The following is a 17,255-nucleotide window of genomic DNA, read 5'->3' on the forward strand; positions in this document are numbered from 1 at the left end:
TAGCACGAGAATTTCGGGATGAGATCAAAGGGGGTGGGGTTTTCTCTAGTCTCTAAGAAATCGAATTCGAACGAGCTAGTGATTCCAGAGGGTTCAAGAACCAAGTAGAGGCATGTGAATCACAGCAAAGAACTCGTGGACTCCTCGCAATCAAGTGCACCAAAAACGAAATCGAAATTTCATCAAACAAGGCACAAAACGAGGAGATGGATTGATTTAAACCGCCCAGAGGGCACGAGGAGGATAGGGTCTCATTTCCCAATCAAATCCCTTACAAGGTTTCAACAATCCATGGACAAAATCAACTCAAACGAGAGGAACAGAGGGAGGGAGACGGAGGGGCGGCGGCCTGGGGAAACAGAGAATTCACGGACAAGTTCTAAAAGCCGCACTTGACCTAACACAAGTGAAGGGGTATTTATACCCGCGGGACCGGTCAGACCGGTGCGCTGGACCGGTTTGACCGGTCTAACAACCGGTCAGACCGGTGCCAGAGACCAGTCAGACCGGTTGGCCTGCAGCACCCCCTGTACATGATCTCATCCGACGGCCGAGGTTCTTTCTTCGAAACGAAGTCTTCTCCGCGATGCCGCCGTCTTGATGAAGATCCAGTCCGCGGTTTTGGAGGGTCCGCGAAACCCGGGTAGATGGCCGGTTTTGAGAAAACCGCCAAAACCTCACGCGCGGGAAGATTCCCGCCTCCACGCCGTGGCCCTAGACGTCGTTCCCGCCTCGGCCTTCTGACGGCCCTAGACGCCGCCCGACGCCCGTCACCTCCTCGCCCGCAGCGAGGCACTAGACGCCGTTGACACCCGTCGCCTCCGTCAGTCCCGAGACCGACGCCCGTGCCTCCACGACTCGGCGTCTTCAACCGCCGTCCGCCTCCTTGGTTTTGTGGCGCAAACCAAGAAACCCTGCCTTCCGTCGCCGCTTGCGCCCTCGATCCAGGAGTGGACGCCACAGCTGCCGCCCGGTCCGAGTTCCGGTCCCGGCTGCCCTTCACCGCCGTCCACCGCACGGTCCATCGGCCACAGCACCTCCACGGCAGCTCCCCGTCGACACTCGACGCCCGTGTACCTGCAATCCAAAGACCAAGCGCACGATCACACCGTACGGTTGACAATTCACTCATCACAAGCAAGATAGTGTACTCAACATTCCTCAAACACGTATTCAGGGAGCTGACCCTGCCCGTGTTTGCTGCTGCACCCCTTGGCCATACTCAACTGGAAGTCGAAGAGGAGCCACCTCTCGCCAGGCCCGATCCTAGGACGTCCACAACAAAACATTATGGACAACTCATCCAGCTGCGACGCCGAGAGTGACACGGTGAACGTGGAACCCCAAGGCTACCAGTATAAACCTCCTAAGCTTGGGGGCCATGATGTCGAGACGTTTCAGTTGACGGGGGCACGGGGCACATGGATGTTCCACATGAGCTCCTTGAGCGACTTGAAGTCAACGGTGAGTGTGTCGACCTCCAAGGGAACCAAGCCGTGCATCCGGAGCTCGCGCAGTCGCAGGCAATGGTGAAGAAAGACTCTGGGGTCCAGAAAGACGCAACTGAGCCTCAACTGCTCGAGCTTGTCGAAGTCGCCAGCCGGAGGCAGGCTAAAGGTAAGATAGAGAGCGTCCTAGACTATTTTGAGCCTTTGTATATAAGCACTTTAAACTACACGACCAGTTTGTCAAATTCATTATTCCAACCTTGTTTCTTCTAGCAATATGCTAGGGCATCACCCCGCATCTGCAACGGAGAGAAGCTTGAGTTGATTAGACAAGTTTTCTAGTGGCCCAAAAAGGAGCTAGACGGGAGGGAAAAAAAAGTGCCATGGCAATCATAGTAACATTGCAATCGCAACTATAGAAGTAAGAAAATGCATTTATTTTAAAAAAAGGATGTAACACTACTAACCGACTAAGAAGCGATAGCAGGGGCAAGTTTGGGAAAGTAACATAATTAGCCTACCATCGTCAATTTACGACTTGAATCAATGAGAATTCAAAATAAATAGCCTTAGTCAATTTATAACTAAGAACTCAAAATATTTTTGATTCTTGTACATACCAGATCAAGAACGTAGTGCTGCGGGGGTGTTCGGATACATAGTCCTAGAGGTAGTCAGACTAATTTACTGTACCTTTTAGCTACTAAACCTCCAAGCACAAAAGTGCCTCTCCCTCCCCTCTTTCTCCCTAGGTTCCCGTGCTGCCCTATCTCTCTCCTCTCTCTCGTGGGGCCACAACGGGATTTTAATGACTTTATTCCTCTTTAGTCCCTAGTATATCATAGGGTGACTTAAACACTACACATGACTAAACTGTATAGTCACCTAACTAGGAGCAATCCAAACAGGAATATCAAGACACTGCTATGGTGAGTACTTTGTTGATCAGAAAGACCTGCATCTATTGCCATGAAGAAAAATATTATTACTCGTTCAGCCATGATCCTTATTCAAAAGATGTGCAAATCATGAAATAATTTTTTTAAAAACTTTTCACTAACCTCCGAAGGGAAGGAAGACTCAAGTAGTATGTCGGTCACAAGATCCAAAGTTTTAGTCCTGATCACAACACGAACATCAAGCTCATGATCAATGGTCTTGTTCCCTCTCATCAACAAATCAGTTATCATTTTGGCCTCGTTTGCCATACCCTTGAATCAAAGCCATTCATCATTTTGCAGTCAGCGCCAATGAGTTGGTAGTTTACAGAATGGAAATGGATGCATGCTCTTTTGTTCAGCACGTTTTGGCAGGCAGGCAGGCAGGCACGTACCAGCAATGCAGCAGCGTAAGCAATAGATCGCTGTCCCAAAAAGGCCAGGGCACACATGCGGATCACACTGCTTTGCTGAATGATGTCATCAGTAGGCTCAAAACCTTGCTTCAGCAGCTCACACATCAACTCAGCTTCCATGGTGATACACTTGAAACCAAAGTTTTGCATTAGTAAAAAATCATAGACAAAATCAAACTAAGTACTTTATATGCTACCCAAAGAACTATGGCTACTTTATTAAAGGCGTGCTGAGTTGGGTTGAACCAGTCCAAGCTATCCATGACGAGTGAAACAATAAGCAAGCAAGACCATGCAAATCAGCCCTAGGTATGTATATTTGCAGATACTGTTTAAAAGCAGCAGACCAAGAACACCGGTTTGACGGCGTATTGCTAGATATGCTGCTTTTCAACTTGCTAAAATAATGATGCTTTTCTACATATAAGATGCGTGAGATAGGCATAGGCAAGGATTTCAAACTATGATAGAACAAAAGTGTGAAACCGAAAATGGTCTTGAAACATTACTGATTGTTATCAAAATTTGCACCAGTTTGTGCAGCTGCCAAAATTCATACAGCACCCAGTTAGTATTTTCAAGATCACATGAAAGAGAATAGATAAATGCCCTTAATTTGTGAGAATGAGTAGAACTAGTTTCTATGTCACAACGGTAACATGACACAGTGAGATGAAAAAGGGTTTTATTTTCCTGACTTCATAACAGCAGCACACATTAGGTAAGTAGGATTAAGAGAAAGAATATTATTCCGGTGGCACAATGCCAAAAAAATAGTTATTAGGTTTTTACCAGACAGCGTGAGGCACATACCTAAAAGCAATTTTCGAATAATCGTCCTCTATGCCCCAGATTGCAACGTGCTCCTTGATCAGGCTACTCTGAATGATTGTGCTGATTGAAAAGGCATCACCCTGGCGACATGGCCACATGGACACGAGCTCCTCGTCCGTCTCGAGACACTACTTGAAAAAATGGTCATTTTGATGTATGTTGGTGCAAACAGTCTAAGACATTCGATGCTGTAAAGACGCTGGAGGGTTACTTACACGCCTGTAAACAACCTCAGGATCCAACAGAAACTTAAAAGAATTCTGGTTGTAATACTGTGCAAGGAACTCGCAATATTTCCACCATTTCAAATAATCGTAGAGTAGTACCAGCTTTTCCCAATCCCCCAAATCCCATAGTTTCTCCACAACATCATCTGAAACAAAACAATACCCCCAAAAAACATTACTTACGAAGAAGCATATTGCAAAGGAAATATGAAGCACTCATAGTAATCAGACTTGTGGTGATTAGCTTCTTAGTTACCTTCCATCCTGTTCTTCCTCTTGTAGCTCTTTGTCTTCCTCTTGTAGTTCTTTGTTCCTTTAATCTTCCGAAAGTGAGCATTCAATAAATTTGAAATGCTGCCCCTGGTGATACTGCAATGCAATGGTAGTCATAATGGATATCAAGAAACAAAAACCTAATTCTCTTAGACCATATACAGCTGCATCAACAAAGAAGAAAAATATATTGAACATCCATACCCAGCGGTTTTTGCTTCAACATTAGTCTGGCCAGAAGCAGCAGCAGTAGACTCTACTAGCATGTTGAACATAGCATCCAAGGTTATGCGCCGCATTATGTCGCTGTCGACAATCACTTCAGGTACGGGGTTGTCACCATAGAGATCTATAAGCATGTGATTTTTACCCATCCACTCACACATCATTTCGGCCTCCTTTGCAATACCCTTAAATTGAAGCCACCCATCACTTAGCAGTTAGTGCCAAAAACAAAAACAGATGGATGATAGATAATTACCCATGCTCATGCTTGTCATCATGTTTGAGTAGTAGTGGGAGCTTCTGCTACTGCGCTTTGCCATGCCTGGTCCTTTGACTTGGGCGGCAGATGGCTGTAGCATATAGTAGTAGCTGCATATTACTATATGGCAGCAGTGACTTGTAATAGTAGATAGCTGTAGCAGTAGGAGGTAGGGGCTGCAATGTACTATAGAGCCATGCCTTGTAAATTCTCACCTTGACCAAGAGTGTCTATAAAAAAAGGAGAGCAGCTGCAGCTCACAAGATTGAAGCAGCTCCACTTCGTGTGATCATCTTGAGTCCTTCTTCCTCTCATCTTCTTCCTCCACCTGCAAGCAAGAGGGTGTTGTGTGTGTGTGAGGGAGTGCCAACAAGTGATATTCAGAGCTTGAGTGTTCGAGCTTGGTGGCCATGGCTTCCCTGTATCGTGAGCATGGGCGCGGGCGTTCTTAGGAGCGTGGCCGTGGGCGCCAGACGACGTACGTCGTGAAGAAGACGGTGCGGGACGTCGGCGGCGCGCAGTACCCCATGCTCACTCGCACGAACTACGCCGAGTGGGTGGTGCTGATGAAGGTGATGCTCAAGGCGAGGCGCCTGTGGGCGGCGGTGACCGTGGGCACCGCTGACAAAGAAGACGACCAGTCGGCCATGGAGGCCATTCTCAAGTCGGTGCCGACCGAGTACGTCGTCCCGCTCGGCGCCAAGGACTCCGCCAAGGAGGCGTGGGAGAGCCTGGAGACGATGCGGCTCGGCGGCGACCGCGTGCGGAAGGCGAAGGCGCAGCAGCTCCGGCGGGAGTACGAGGCTATCGCGTTCCGCGATGGCGAGGCCATCGAGGACTTCACACTGCGGCTCACATCTCTGGTGAGCCAGCTAGCGCAGGTCGGCGTCGACATCGGCGAAGAGGAAGCGGTGGCGAAGTATCTCCACGTCGTGCCGCCGCGATTCGCGCAGATTGCGCTCTCGATCGAGACGCTGCTCGACATGAGCACGCTCTCGATCGAGGAAGTCATCGGGCGAGCAGAGTAGGAGGCAGAGGAGCAGTGGTACCTCGACACCGGTGCGAGCAACCACATGACCGGAAACCGCGCGACCTTCTCCGAGCTCGGCACCGGAGTCGTCGGCACCGTGAAGTTCGGGGACAACTCCGGCATCGACATCTAGGGGTGCGGCACGGTCGTGTTCCAGTGCAAGAATGGCGAGCACAAGGCGCTGACGGATGTGTACTACATCCCCAAGCTCCGGAGCAACATCGCCAGCATTGGCCAGCTCGACGAGCGAGGCTGCCAGGTGCTGATCGACGGCGGCGTGCTCCGGATCAGGGACCGCGAGCGGAAGCTGCTCGCCAAGGTCAAGCGTGGCAGGAATCGCCTCTACACCTTGGCGCTGCGTATTGCGCGCCCGGTGTGCTTGGCGGCAAGGTGCGACGATGCGGCGTGGCGCTGGCACGCGTGCTTCGGCCATTTGAGCTTCGATGCTCTGGCCAGGATGGCGCGGCAAGGCATGGTGCGAGGGCTGCCACTGATCGAGCATGCCGACGAGCTGTGCGACAGCTGCCTTGCCGGGAAGCAGAGGAGGCTGCCGTTCCCCAAGAAGGCGAGCTACCGCGCTGGCGACACCCTCGAGCTCGTCCACGGCGACCTCTGCGGGCCAATCACGCCGGCAACGCACGGCGGGCGGCGCTACTTCCTGCTCCTGGTGGACGATTGCAACCGCTTCATGTGGCTGCACCTCCTGTCGAGCAAGGATGAGGCGCCGGCGGCGATCAAGGAGTTCCAGGCGCAGGTGGAGACGGAGACGGGGAAGAAGCTACGCGTGCTGTGGACGGATCGCGGCGGCGAGTTCACCTCGGTCAAGTTCGGCCTCTACTGCGCGGGACAGGGCGTTGAACGCCACCTCACGGCGCCGTACTCGCTGCAGCAGAACGGCGTCGTGGAGAGGAGGAATCAGACGGTGGTCAGCATGGCTAGGAGCATACTGAAGGCCAAGAAGATGCCGGCGGCGTTCTGGGGCGAGGCGATGAACACGGCGGTGTTCATCCTGAATCGCGCGCCCACCAAGAGCCTGAAGGGCACGACGCCATTTGAGGCTTGGCATGGGAGGAAGCCGGACGTGTCCTTCCTCAGGACATTCGGCTGCGTCGGGCACGTGAAGAAGACGATGCCCAACCTCGCCAAGCTAGAAGACAGGAGCACTCCCATGGTGTTCCTAGGGTACGAGCGCGGGAGCAAGGCTTATCGGCTCTACGACCCGGCCAGTAGCAAGGTGGTCGTGTCCCGCGACGTCGTCTTCGACGAGGCGGCGTGCTGGGGCTGGGAGTCTGGCGATGGGGAAGCGACGCCAGGCAGACTGAGCAGCTCTTTCATCGTCAAGTACATGGTGTACTCCGGTGCGGGGGAGCTGGCTCACGACGAAGGGGAAGCAACACCCTCGAGCGAGTCGCAGGGGACACCCTCGAGTGCGACACAGGGGGCACCCTCGAGCGAGTCGCAGGGGGCACCCTCGAGAGCGGCACAGGTGACACCCTCGAGCGAGGCGGAAGGGACGCCCTCGAGCGAAGCGGAAGGGGCACCCTCGAGCAAGACGCAAGGGGCACCCTCGAGCGAGGCGCAGGGGACACCCTCGACCGCGGGGCAGGGGACTTCGATCTCTGCCGCAACGAGCACCGTTTCGTCGATTCGCTTTGTCACGCCTCCGCCGAGCGCCTCCCCGAACATCGACGCCGATTACTCCGGCGAGCCACTCCGATTCCGTCTGGTGGATGACATCGTTGGCATAGGGAGTCCGCCCGGGCAGGCGGCCCATGTGCTGGACGACCTCGAGCTGCATTTGGGCCGCGCAGAGGAGCCACCAAATTTCGCCGCAGTAGAACAGGAGGCACGCTGGCGGGCGGCGATGCTGGAGGAGATGGCGGCGGTGGAGGAGAACCGCACGTGGGAGGTGGTGGATCCGCCGGCCGGTTGCCGACCAATTGGGCTCAAGTGGGTGTTCAAGGTGAAGCAGAACGAGCGCGGCGAGGTGGTGCGGCACAAGGCGCGGCTCGTCGCCAAGGGATTCGTGCAGCGCAAGGGCATCGACTTCGAGGAAGTCTTTGCGCCAGTGGCGCGCATGGAGTCCGTGCGCTTGCTGTTGGCGCTGGCGGCGGTGAGGTGCTGGAAGGTCCATCGCCTGGACGTGAAATCGGCATTCCTCAACGGAGAGCTCGCCGAGGAGGTGTACGTGCAGCAGCCGCCGGGATTTGTCATCGCCGGCGAGGAGCACAGGGTGCTCCGCCTGCGCAAGGCCCTGTACGGGCTGCGTCAGGCACCGCGCGCGTGGAACATCAAGCTCGACGCCAGCCTCGCGTCGCTCGGCTTCACCAAGTGCGCCACTGAGCACGCCCTCTACACACGGCGGTCGAAGGGAGGCCTGGTGATTGTCGGCGTGTACGTCGACGACCTCATCGTCACCTGAGCTGAGCAGCGGGACATCGACGCGTTCAAAGAGAAGATGAAGTCGATGTTCCGCATGTCAGACCTCGGTCTGCTCACCTACTACCTCGGCATTGAGGTGGAGCAGACCGGGAATGCCATCACGCTCCGCCAGAGCGCCTACGCGAGGAAGCTGCTGGAGCGGAGCGGATTGGGCGAGTGCAGGGCGTGCCAGACGCCCATGGAGAAGGTGAAGCTGTCAAAGGACAGCACTGCCCCCTTGGTGGACGCCACGAGCTACCGGAGCATCGTCGGCGCACTGCGTTACCTCACGCACATGCGGCCGGACATTGGGTTCGCCATGGGGTACGTGAGCCGGTTCATGGCGGAGCCGCGGGAGGATCACCTCGCCGCGGTCAAGCTTCTGCTCCGCTATGTGGCAGGGACGCGCGACTACGGGCTCGTCTACCCAAGGAGGAGCAGAGGAGAGCTGGAGCTGATTGGGTTCAGCGACAGTGACATGGCGGGCGACGTTGATGGACGAAGAAGCACGAATGGTGTGCTCTTCTTCCTTGGAGCGTGCCCGATCTCCTGGCAATCGATGAAACAGAAGGTCGTCGCGCTGAGCACTTGCGAGGCAGAGTACATTGCGGCGGCGACGGCATGTTGCCAGGGAGTTTGGCTGAGGTGGCTGCTGGCAGAGCTCACCGGAGAAGAAGCTCGGGCACCCGTCCTGATGGTGGACAACCAGTCCGCCACCGCCTTAGCAAAGAACCCCGTCCACCACGACCGAAGCAAGCACATCGACACCAAGTATCACTTCATTCGTGATTGCGTTGATGGTGGACAGATCAGGCTCGAGTATGTCGAGACAGCTCGACAGCTCGGGGACATCCTCACCAAACCACTTGGGCGCATTCGACTCACAGAGTTGAGGACCAAGATTGGAGTTGAGGAGATCAAGCAAGAGCAGTGCAATTAGGGGAAGAATTGATAGATAATTACCCATGCTCATGCTTGTCATCATGTTTGAGCAGTAGTGGGAGCTCCTACTACTGTGATTTGCCATGCCTGGTCCTTTGACTTGGGCGGCAGATGGCTGTAGCATATAGTAGTAGCTGCATATTACTATATGGCAGCAGTGACTTGTAATAGTAGATAGCTGTAGCAGTAGGAGGTAGGGGCTGCAATGTACTATAGAGTCATGCCTTGTAAATTCTCACCTTGACCAAGAGTGTCTATAAAAAAAGGAGAGCAGCTGCAGCTCACAAGATTGAAGCAGTTCCACTTCGTGTGCTCTTCCTGAGTCCTTCCTCTCATCTTCTTCCCCCACCTGCAAGCAAGAGGGTGTTGTGTGTGTGAGGGAGTGCCAACAATGGATGTGTGATAACAGTGAGTTTTTGAAGGCAGGCACGTACCAACATGGCAGCAGCGAAGGCAACACCAGGTTTGTCCAAAGTGCAGTTCATAAGGATCAAAGCAAACATGCGTATCTCACTGCCCTGATAGATTAAGTAATTATCACAAGGATGAGCACCACGCCTCAGCAACTCATGCGTCAAGTCAGCCTCCTTGGTAATACACTTGAAACCATCGTTCCTGCAAGCAGTAAAATTCGTCAAGGCGATTTAGGTGCAAATTTATTGTTTGTTCATCATTATATAAAAAAGCTGTAAAGTTCCTGCAAGGTTGGCCCAGTTTTTTATATGCTACCCATTGCTAGAGGTGTATGCACCAAGTTGTCCAAGCTACCGACATGGATAACAAATGAAACAATAAAAAGTGAAGAACCAGGCCACATTTACTATCTTGCAGCTACTTTCATACAGTACACAGTAACCTAATACTTTAGTAACGTTTGACTAAAATAAAACCAAATATCAGATTGATCAAGGCTCCTTCAAGCATCAGTACAATGAAACCTTTTCTAGGAGACAATGATAACCGGACATAGATGAAAAGCCTTCGATTATAGTTGAGACAGATTAGGTTTTCTTGAGATTAGACAACAAATAGGATTTCCCCCCCTCCTTTCCTAGTTAATTGCACGTGGACACAAACATTAGGTAATAAGGATGGAGAGAGAGAGAGAGGATTATATACCATTTCTCGATCAAATACAAGAAAAAAGATTCTGTTTGGTGCGCAAGAGGCAGGTGAGAAACTTACCCACAAAGCAGCACTGGAAACAGCAGTGCAATCTGCTGTGATGACTGAATTTGCACGCTGGTGGATAAGGCAACTCAGAATGATTGATTTGCTCATTGGTAAGATCATCTCCAATTTAGATTTCTTCTGGATCTTCCACTCAGACACAAGTTCTTTCTCCTTCTTGCAACACTGCTTGAAACCATCAGACAGTCACACAACAAATCATTGCACTTTTAGGTAACAAGACAATACAAACAAAAATTAAGACAGACCAGCGTATGATGGGTGGCTTAGTAAAGGCCAAAGGGGCAGGAGGTTACTCATAGTCTCAGCGATAGCAGCTATGCAGCAACTCTTAGCAACTGAATTAGTCTTACGGTAATACGCTTCGAGGTAGTGGCTGTAGGCAGACCACCGACACCTGACCCCCCCTTCGGCACCAGCCTATCCCACCCCCATAGTTTTTTTTAGACAAAAGGTTTCCCCCGCTTTATTACAAGCATAAAGCGTACAAAGTTTTAAGCCTTCTCGGTAACAGCGTATTTTAGGCACGCCCGCCAATTACAGTTTCAGCAACAGTATCATACACAGCAATAGGTTGAAGAATGGGATCAAAACCCCCACACTTCAGACGACATCGGAATGGTCGGAGGAGCAGCTGTGAAGACCAACCGGGAGAGATCCCCACGTGACAGATTCGAGCTTGATTCTTGCAGTGGTGAAGAGCTGCCCCCTAACGTTGGTGGTTTGGATCCCTCCTCCAGAAGGTGTTGTGCAGTGCATTCCAACTTCGCTTGCTTGTCCGGCTTCAATAGCACGGACCAACGCCTCAGCATCCTGGCAATCGAGCAAAGGACTTGCCCTATCCCCCGCCATCCTTTTCCCTGAAAGCACAAGTTGTTACGCAGTTTCCATATGGACCACAAGGTCGCAGCACAGACACAGTTTAAAACTGCATTTTTGTTATTACTAATCCACCACCTACCGATGGATTCAAAATCTGAACCAACTTGCAAACCGAGCTCTATAGAAATGTAATTCCAGGTCAGCGAAGCAACACAGCAGTCAAAGAAGAGATGATTAACAGTTTCTTCTTCGCAGCAGAATAAACAAGTTTTATCCGCAACATCTCTTCTCTTTTGAAGGTTATCTCTAGTAAGCAGTTTATTGTTATACAAAAGCCACAGAAAAATATGGACTCTAGGAGGGATACTTAGCTGCCACACAGCCGGGATGTGGATGGGGGAAACCCCTCTAAAATTGAGGACAGCATAAAGTGACTGGACAGAATATTGGCCACTAGAATTAAACTTCCAGATGATAGCATCCTCCTCAGTACTGAGTGTAATACTGTTAACAATTTGACTAAGTTCATCCCATTGGAGCATAAGCTGCTGGGAGACTGCCCTTCTAAAGGTCAGTTTCAGGTCCACACCATCCCACACTTGACTAATTGTAGCACCCTGCTCATTATTAATGGTATAAAGCTGCCAGAACTGAACAGCTAAGCTTGAGTTACCAAACCAATGGTCTTCCCAGAACCTGACCTTCTTACCATCACCAACTACCCACTGATAACCCAAAGCCGCGGCCTGAGCCGCCCACTGAACACCCTTCCAAAAAGGAGAAGCGTTCCGGTCTGAACAGCAAAACATATTGGGATTATCAGTCCTATATTTCAACTTAATGATCTGAGACCAAAGCGCATTATTGTGCAAATGGTACCTCTGGATCCAAGAAGTTAGTAGGCATATGTTTAGGGTTCGTAGGTCAGGGACTCCAAGTCCCCCAAACTCTTTTTTCTGGGTTATCATGGGCCATCTAGCCAGATGATACTTGTGCCTTTCTTCTGAGTTATCCCAGAAGAAGTGGGCCATTTGGGAGTTGATCATCTCAATAGCCCAAATTGGAAACTTAATAATGGAAAGCAAGTAGATAGGGATGCTGGCAAGACAGGATTTAAGAAGGACAAGCCTTCCCCCATACGAGAGAAGCTTCCCTTTCCAGCCAGCAATCCTCTTAACGACCTTATCAACTATTGGCTGAATGTCATCCTTTCTCAGCTTACTATGATGTAAAGGAACACCAAGGTATTTTAGCGGGAACTCACCTTTCTTACAGCAGAAAATCTTGGCCATGTCATTCTCCTCCTCCTCCAACAAACCTATGGTAAGCAAATCACTTTTGTCATAGTTAATCTTCAAGCCAGATAAATGTTCAAAAGAAACTAATAACCACTTCAAGTTACGGGCTTTATCCAGGTCATTCTTAATGAAGAGGAGGGTATCATCAGCATATTAGAGGCTAACAATGCCCCATTCACAAACATTAGTAAGTAAACCAGTAATCAACTGTTCCCTAGCTGCCTTCTCTAGAATTTTCGTGAACACATCCGCAACCAGATTGAAGAGGAGAGGGGATAGAGGATCCCCTTGGCGTAACCCTTTACCAGGTTTAAAGTAGCCCCCATTCTCCTCATTAATTCTCACACAGATAGAGCCCCCCTTAACCACTTTCCTAGTCCACATTCTCCATTTTTCCCCAAAACCCCTCGAGATAAGCATCTCATCAAGAAACTCCCAACTTACTCTATCGTAAGCTTTTTCGTAGTCTAATTTGAGGATGACACCTTGCTCATTCTTCCTGAAAATCTCATGCACTACTTCATGAATCGCCACCACACTTTCTAGAATATACCTTCCTTTAATGAAGGCTGTCTGATTTGTAGAAATCAACCTGTCGGCTATCTTAATAAGCCTATTATTCAAAGCCTTAGCGAAAATTTTAAAGCTGCAATTTATAAGACTAATCGGCCTAAATTTCTTGAGGTGCTTAGCCTCTTTCTCTTTGGGGATCAGCGTTATCATAGCATAGTTGAGCCTATCTAGATCCAGCTCGCCAGACTCAAAGAGATTAATCAAGGACATTAGGTCTTGTTTAATCAAGTCCCAAAACTATTGGTAGAAAAGGAAAGAGAAACCATCTGGGCCAGGAGCTCCATCAGCAAAAGACCCAAAGACAGCTTCCTTAATCTCTGCTTCAGAGAAGGGAGCCTCTAGCCACTCATTTTCTACCATCGTCACCTTGTCACTTGCTTCCCAAAAGTTGTCATCTAACTTAATATCCAGTTGTTCCTCAAAGCCAAAGAGGTTTCTATAGAAGTTACTAGCTAAATCTAGCATACTCTTTGTATCTGTGACAGGGCCATTAGGGCCTTCCAGTATATCAATCTTCTTCTTCCTATTCCTTTGGTTGGCTAAAGCCTGGAAATAGGAAGTATTTTTGTCTCCCTCTTTAATAATCCTATCTCTGGATCTCTGTTTGGCTTTAGTTTCCTCCATCTTCCAGATATCTTCTAACTCCTCTAGAACTTCTTTCATCCTCAACTTTTCATCGTCATTCAGAGCATTGGATTCTTGAAAAACATCAAGAATTTCAAACTCCTTTAGTAGATTTTGTTTCCTCTTTTTAATCTCAGCTCCCACATTGAGAGCCCAACCCTTGATCTTTTTTCTAAGAGATCTTATCTTATATTGCCAAGTATCCAGAGGGTTTTGGAAGCTGCAAGGCTTATTCCAGATTGACTTAACCAAATCATGGAAGTCCTCCCTATCCAGCCACCATTTTTCAAACCTAAATAAGCCAGGTTTTCTAAGTGGTACCAGCCCCAAGTCGATGACAAGTGGGACATGGTCACTTCCAGCTCTAGAGACAGCCTGAACACTGGCTAGAGGGAAGTTGTTTTCAAAGTTAGTAGAACAAAAAATTTTGTCAATAGCTGCCATAATAGGCTGGTCTTGACCATTGGTCCAAGTAAAGGATCTAGTAGGATTTTTATATTCCACTAGGGCCCAGGCATTGATCCAGTCAATGAAAAGATCAGCCCAGTGTTGGTTAATCACACCATTACTTTTCTTATTGTGACTGCAGATCAAGTTGAAGTCACCACCAATAAGGGTAGGACCATCCCAATTGTCAAGCAGCTCATGAAGCTCAGTAATGAACTCGAGCTTGCCCTCGTCATATGCAGACCCATACACAACAATAAACCTCCAAATAAAACCATCTACAATGTTTTTAACCATAGCAGAAACTGCATATTTTTTATTTTGCCAGCAGATCACCTCAAACTTCCTATCATCAAACCCCACCAGGATACCCCCAGCAGTACCATTGGCAGGGAGAGAGTGCCAATTAAAGTGGCAGTTGACAGCTTTTAAAAAGCTCCCACTAAAGTTCTCTTTCTTGGTTTCCTGGAGACCAACAAAATCTAAATTCTGATCCTGAATAAAATCAGAAATACACTTAAGTTTCCCAGCCTTATTCAGGCCTCTAACATTCCAAACTGCACCTATCATTGCTAACAGATTTATTAATTATTCTTTCCTCAGAAACCACCTTAGACCAGGATCTACCCTCTAGACAAGTTGGTCCTTTTAAAGGAGCAGCATTAGGTGAAAGAGGAGGGAAGTCCTCAGCATTGGACTTCAAGTCCAAGTTGGTAGGAAGATTAATCTCAGGATTATTGGTTTCAAAAACCAGCCTTTGTTCTAATTCATTCAGTTTTAAAGCATCAATATTATTATTGATCATGGTAATGTCAGACCCCAATTTTAAATTCACTTTAGATGCTACTCTATTTAAGAGATCATTAGAAAGAGAGGCAAAGGGTTTACCAGGTTTAATATCAGTCTCAAGGTTTTTGTACTTGGTGAATTCCGCTGCTCTCTGAGAGATTGTCCTCCCATCATCAGGAAATCTTCTAGGTCTGTCTATCCTCTGGATAGGTCCCCAGTTGGTCTTCTTTTTCTTAGGCACTGGAGCTTCCTTGGGCACCTCAACCTCTATCTCAGGATCTGAGGTCACCATCTGATCATTGTTTGACACACCAGCATCAGCCAAGAAAGTTTCCTCAATCACAGCCTCCATCTCTTCTTCATCAGAATCCTCTAATTCCATAGATCTTAGGAAGAAGGAACATTCAGCATCAGTTGACCCATTTTCAGCCAATTTCATCAGGTTCTCCCATCCAGAATGTGGGTCTGAGTCATCTGCAATTCTCTTTTGTTTTTGGCCACCTTTGCTGCAGTCAGAGGATACCATTTGGCATTGTGGCAAAGGAGTTATCCCCTCATTCTTGGCAAAACTAGATTTAAAATCTGATGTCCCACCCCCATAGTTTCTCGAGGAGATCTGCCGTCTCGAGGAGATCTGCCGATACAAGAAAAAAGAAACAAAAAGAAAAGGTCGGACGAAATCATCAACACTTGGTAAGCCCTTTATCAGGTCAAGTTGGATAGGGAAAAAATAAAAAGAAAATAGTCACTACACTGCCTATTGTGTTGGAGCAAGGCAGGGAAAAAGCAATGAAACGGGCATGGGCGGGTCGCAAACAGAGAGGCGAGGGCATCAAGAAATTTAGCACACGAACATGCACAGTACAGTAAAGATTTCAGTAATAACGAACGAAGGAAACGAGAATACATCGATATCGATAAAATACGAAAAAGAAACTAGTGATGCTAAAGTTGGCATACCGTGGTAGTTAACAATCTTCAACGGAGGCAACACCTTTGCACGGTCCTCCTCCTCCTCCATTCTTCTGATGCGAGATTCAAAATAGGCCCTGGTCCTATCCATTGGGCGCCCCATCACCGTGCGCCGCCTCCCACAATCCTACAGGTCTACCACAAAGACGACTCCGAAGTCCGAAGAATGGATGGGCCGAGGCAAAGTCCCCTTGCAATCTACACCTCACGACAAAGTCCCAAGAATCAGCAAGGCAGGGCACTTCTGTTCTCACGCCAACAATACCAGGTCTCACAACCGCAACAAGAGCAGCAGTTCAGTACATCTCTCAGCAACAGAAACTGATGTATATTTGTATTAATCTAATAAACCAGCAATGCACAGTACGAGCTTACTAATTAATCGCTGATGGATCAGCCAACAGTAGTAGCAGCAACAAAACAGCAGAACCAGTCCGAGATAATTTCTTCAACCAAACAAATATGAAGAGTACGATAGAGGGAACGGCTTACACAAGATGCAAACCAAACCCTAGATAAATTCTTCCACCCGCAGCTACTACGAACCGCGATCAGAATACGGAGAACTTCAAGAATTCCACGCACCTAGGAATTAATTCCTGAGCACGCGCTTAATCACAATCCCAAAGGATGGTACGAGAAGGCCGCCGCCGCTCTTGCTCGGAAGCCTCGGAGACGGAGGAAACCCTCGACGAAAACCACGATAAAAATTCAATCTACCCTATTACAGAGGGTTGACACCCTTGATAAAGGCGTGCAGGCCCTTGACTCAGGTTCGACTAGCCCAGCCCAAATCACAAGTCTGACTCGGACTCAACCAATGCAAAACACGTCCCAAAACTGACATGCTTGAATCGGGAAGACGACGGCGCGTGCTCGGGAAGAGTTATTACCTACTCCCTCCGTTCGAGTTTCTTAGGCGTGCGCCAGTTTTTTTGCTTTTTCGTAAATATTGGGCGTGATATCTCGGTACTCCTGCTGTTCTGAGTACCCGCATCATTAATTGCTCTCCGTGCAGTTGATTTGGCGCGGGGGAATATTTGCCGCGGCTGTTTTGACAGCTGTTTGGCGGGCGGCCGGGGAACGAAGCGACGCTGCATGTGGCCATGCAGTGAGTGGCTTGCGTTAATTAATCAATCGATGTAGCATTCAAAGCTAGCACTAGCAGCATATTTCCCCTTGGTCTCTGCGCTCCACGCCTGGGCGCCTTAGAAACGCGAACGGAGGGAGTATTACGTGCCGGTGCGCAGCGCAGGGCGAGAAAATTGTAGTTTCAGGACTCCAATAGTTGCGCTTCGCATATTTGTCATTGGAAACGTTGGCATCATAAAATTAAGACTCTAAACAAGTGTCTCTTGATTATACTGCCATTTGGGGTATTTTACCTCTTTTCTTTTTTTCTTTTCAGGTATTTGGCAGGGTGAAAGGACCCTTTTGCCCCTAGCATGGACTTCTCATTTGGACTGCACAGCACGCATCGTATTGTCTTTCTCCGATCGTGACCTAGAGTCCTAGACCTGCGCCGC

General features: G+C 49.2%; 1 protein-coding gene across 2 annotated transcripts; it reads right to left on the minus strand.

Moving 5' to 3' along the window:
- Positions 1-9,497: 9,497 nt before the first annotated feature.
- On the minus strand, positions 9,498-16,616 carry LOC120644440. Of its 2 annotated transcripts, XM_039921069.1 has the most exons (6): positions 15,718-16,616; positions 14,857-15,391; positions 12,291-12,344; positions 10,853-11,064; positions 10,199-10,369; positions 9,498-9,628 (listed from the first exon to the last, which is right to left on the minus strand). In XM_039921069.1, exons 2-6 carry the CDS (start codon positions 15,281-15,283, stop codon positions 9,593-9,595), a joined length of 900 nt encoding a protein of 299 aa, XP_039777003.1. In that variant the 5' UTR covers positions 15,284-15,391; positions 15,718-16,616; the 3' UTR covers positions 9,498-9,592. The 2 variants fall into 2 exon arrangements, 1 of the variants encoding a protein (XP_039777003.1); XR_005663760.1 differs by lacking the exon at positions 9,498-9,628 and having other exon boundaries at positions 10,223-10,369; positions 10,453-11,064.
- Between the last annotated feature and the right edge of the window lie 639 nt (positions 16,617-17,255).

Source organism: Panicum virgatum, chromosome 1K (genome assembly GCF_016808335.1).
Source record: "Panicum virgatum strain AP13 chromosome 1K, P.virgatum_v5, whole genome shotgun sequence".
Lineage (NCBI taxonomy): Eukaryota > Viridiplantae > Streptophyta > Magnoliopsida > Poales > Poaceae > Panicum > Panicum virgatum.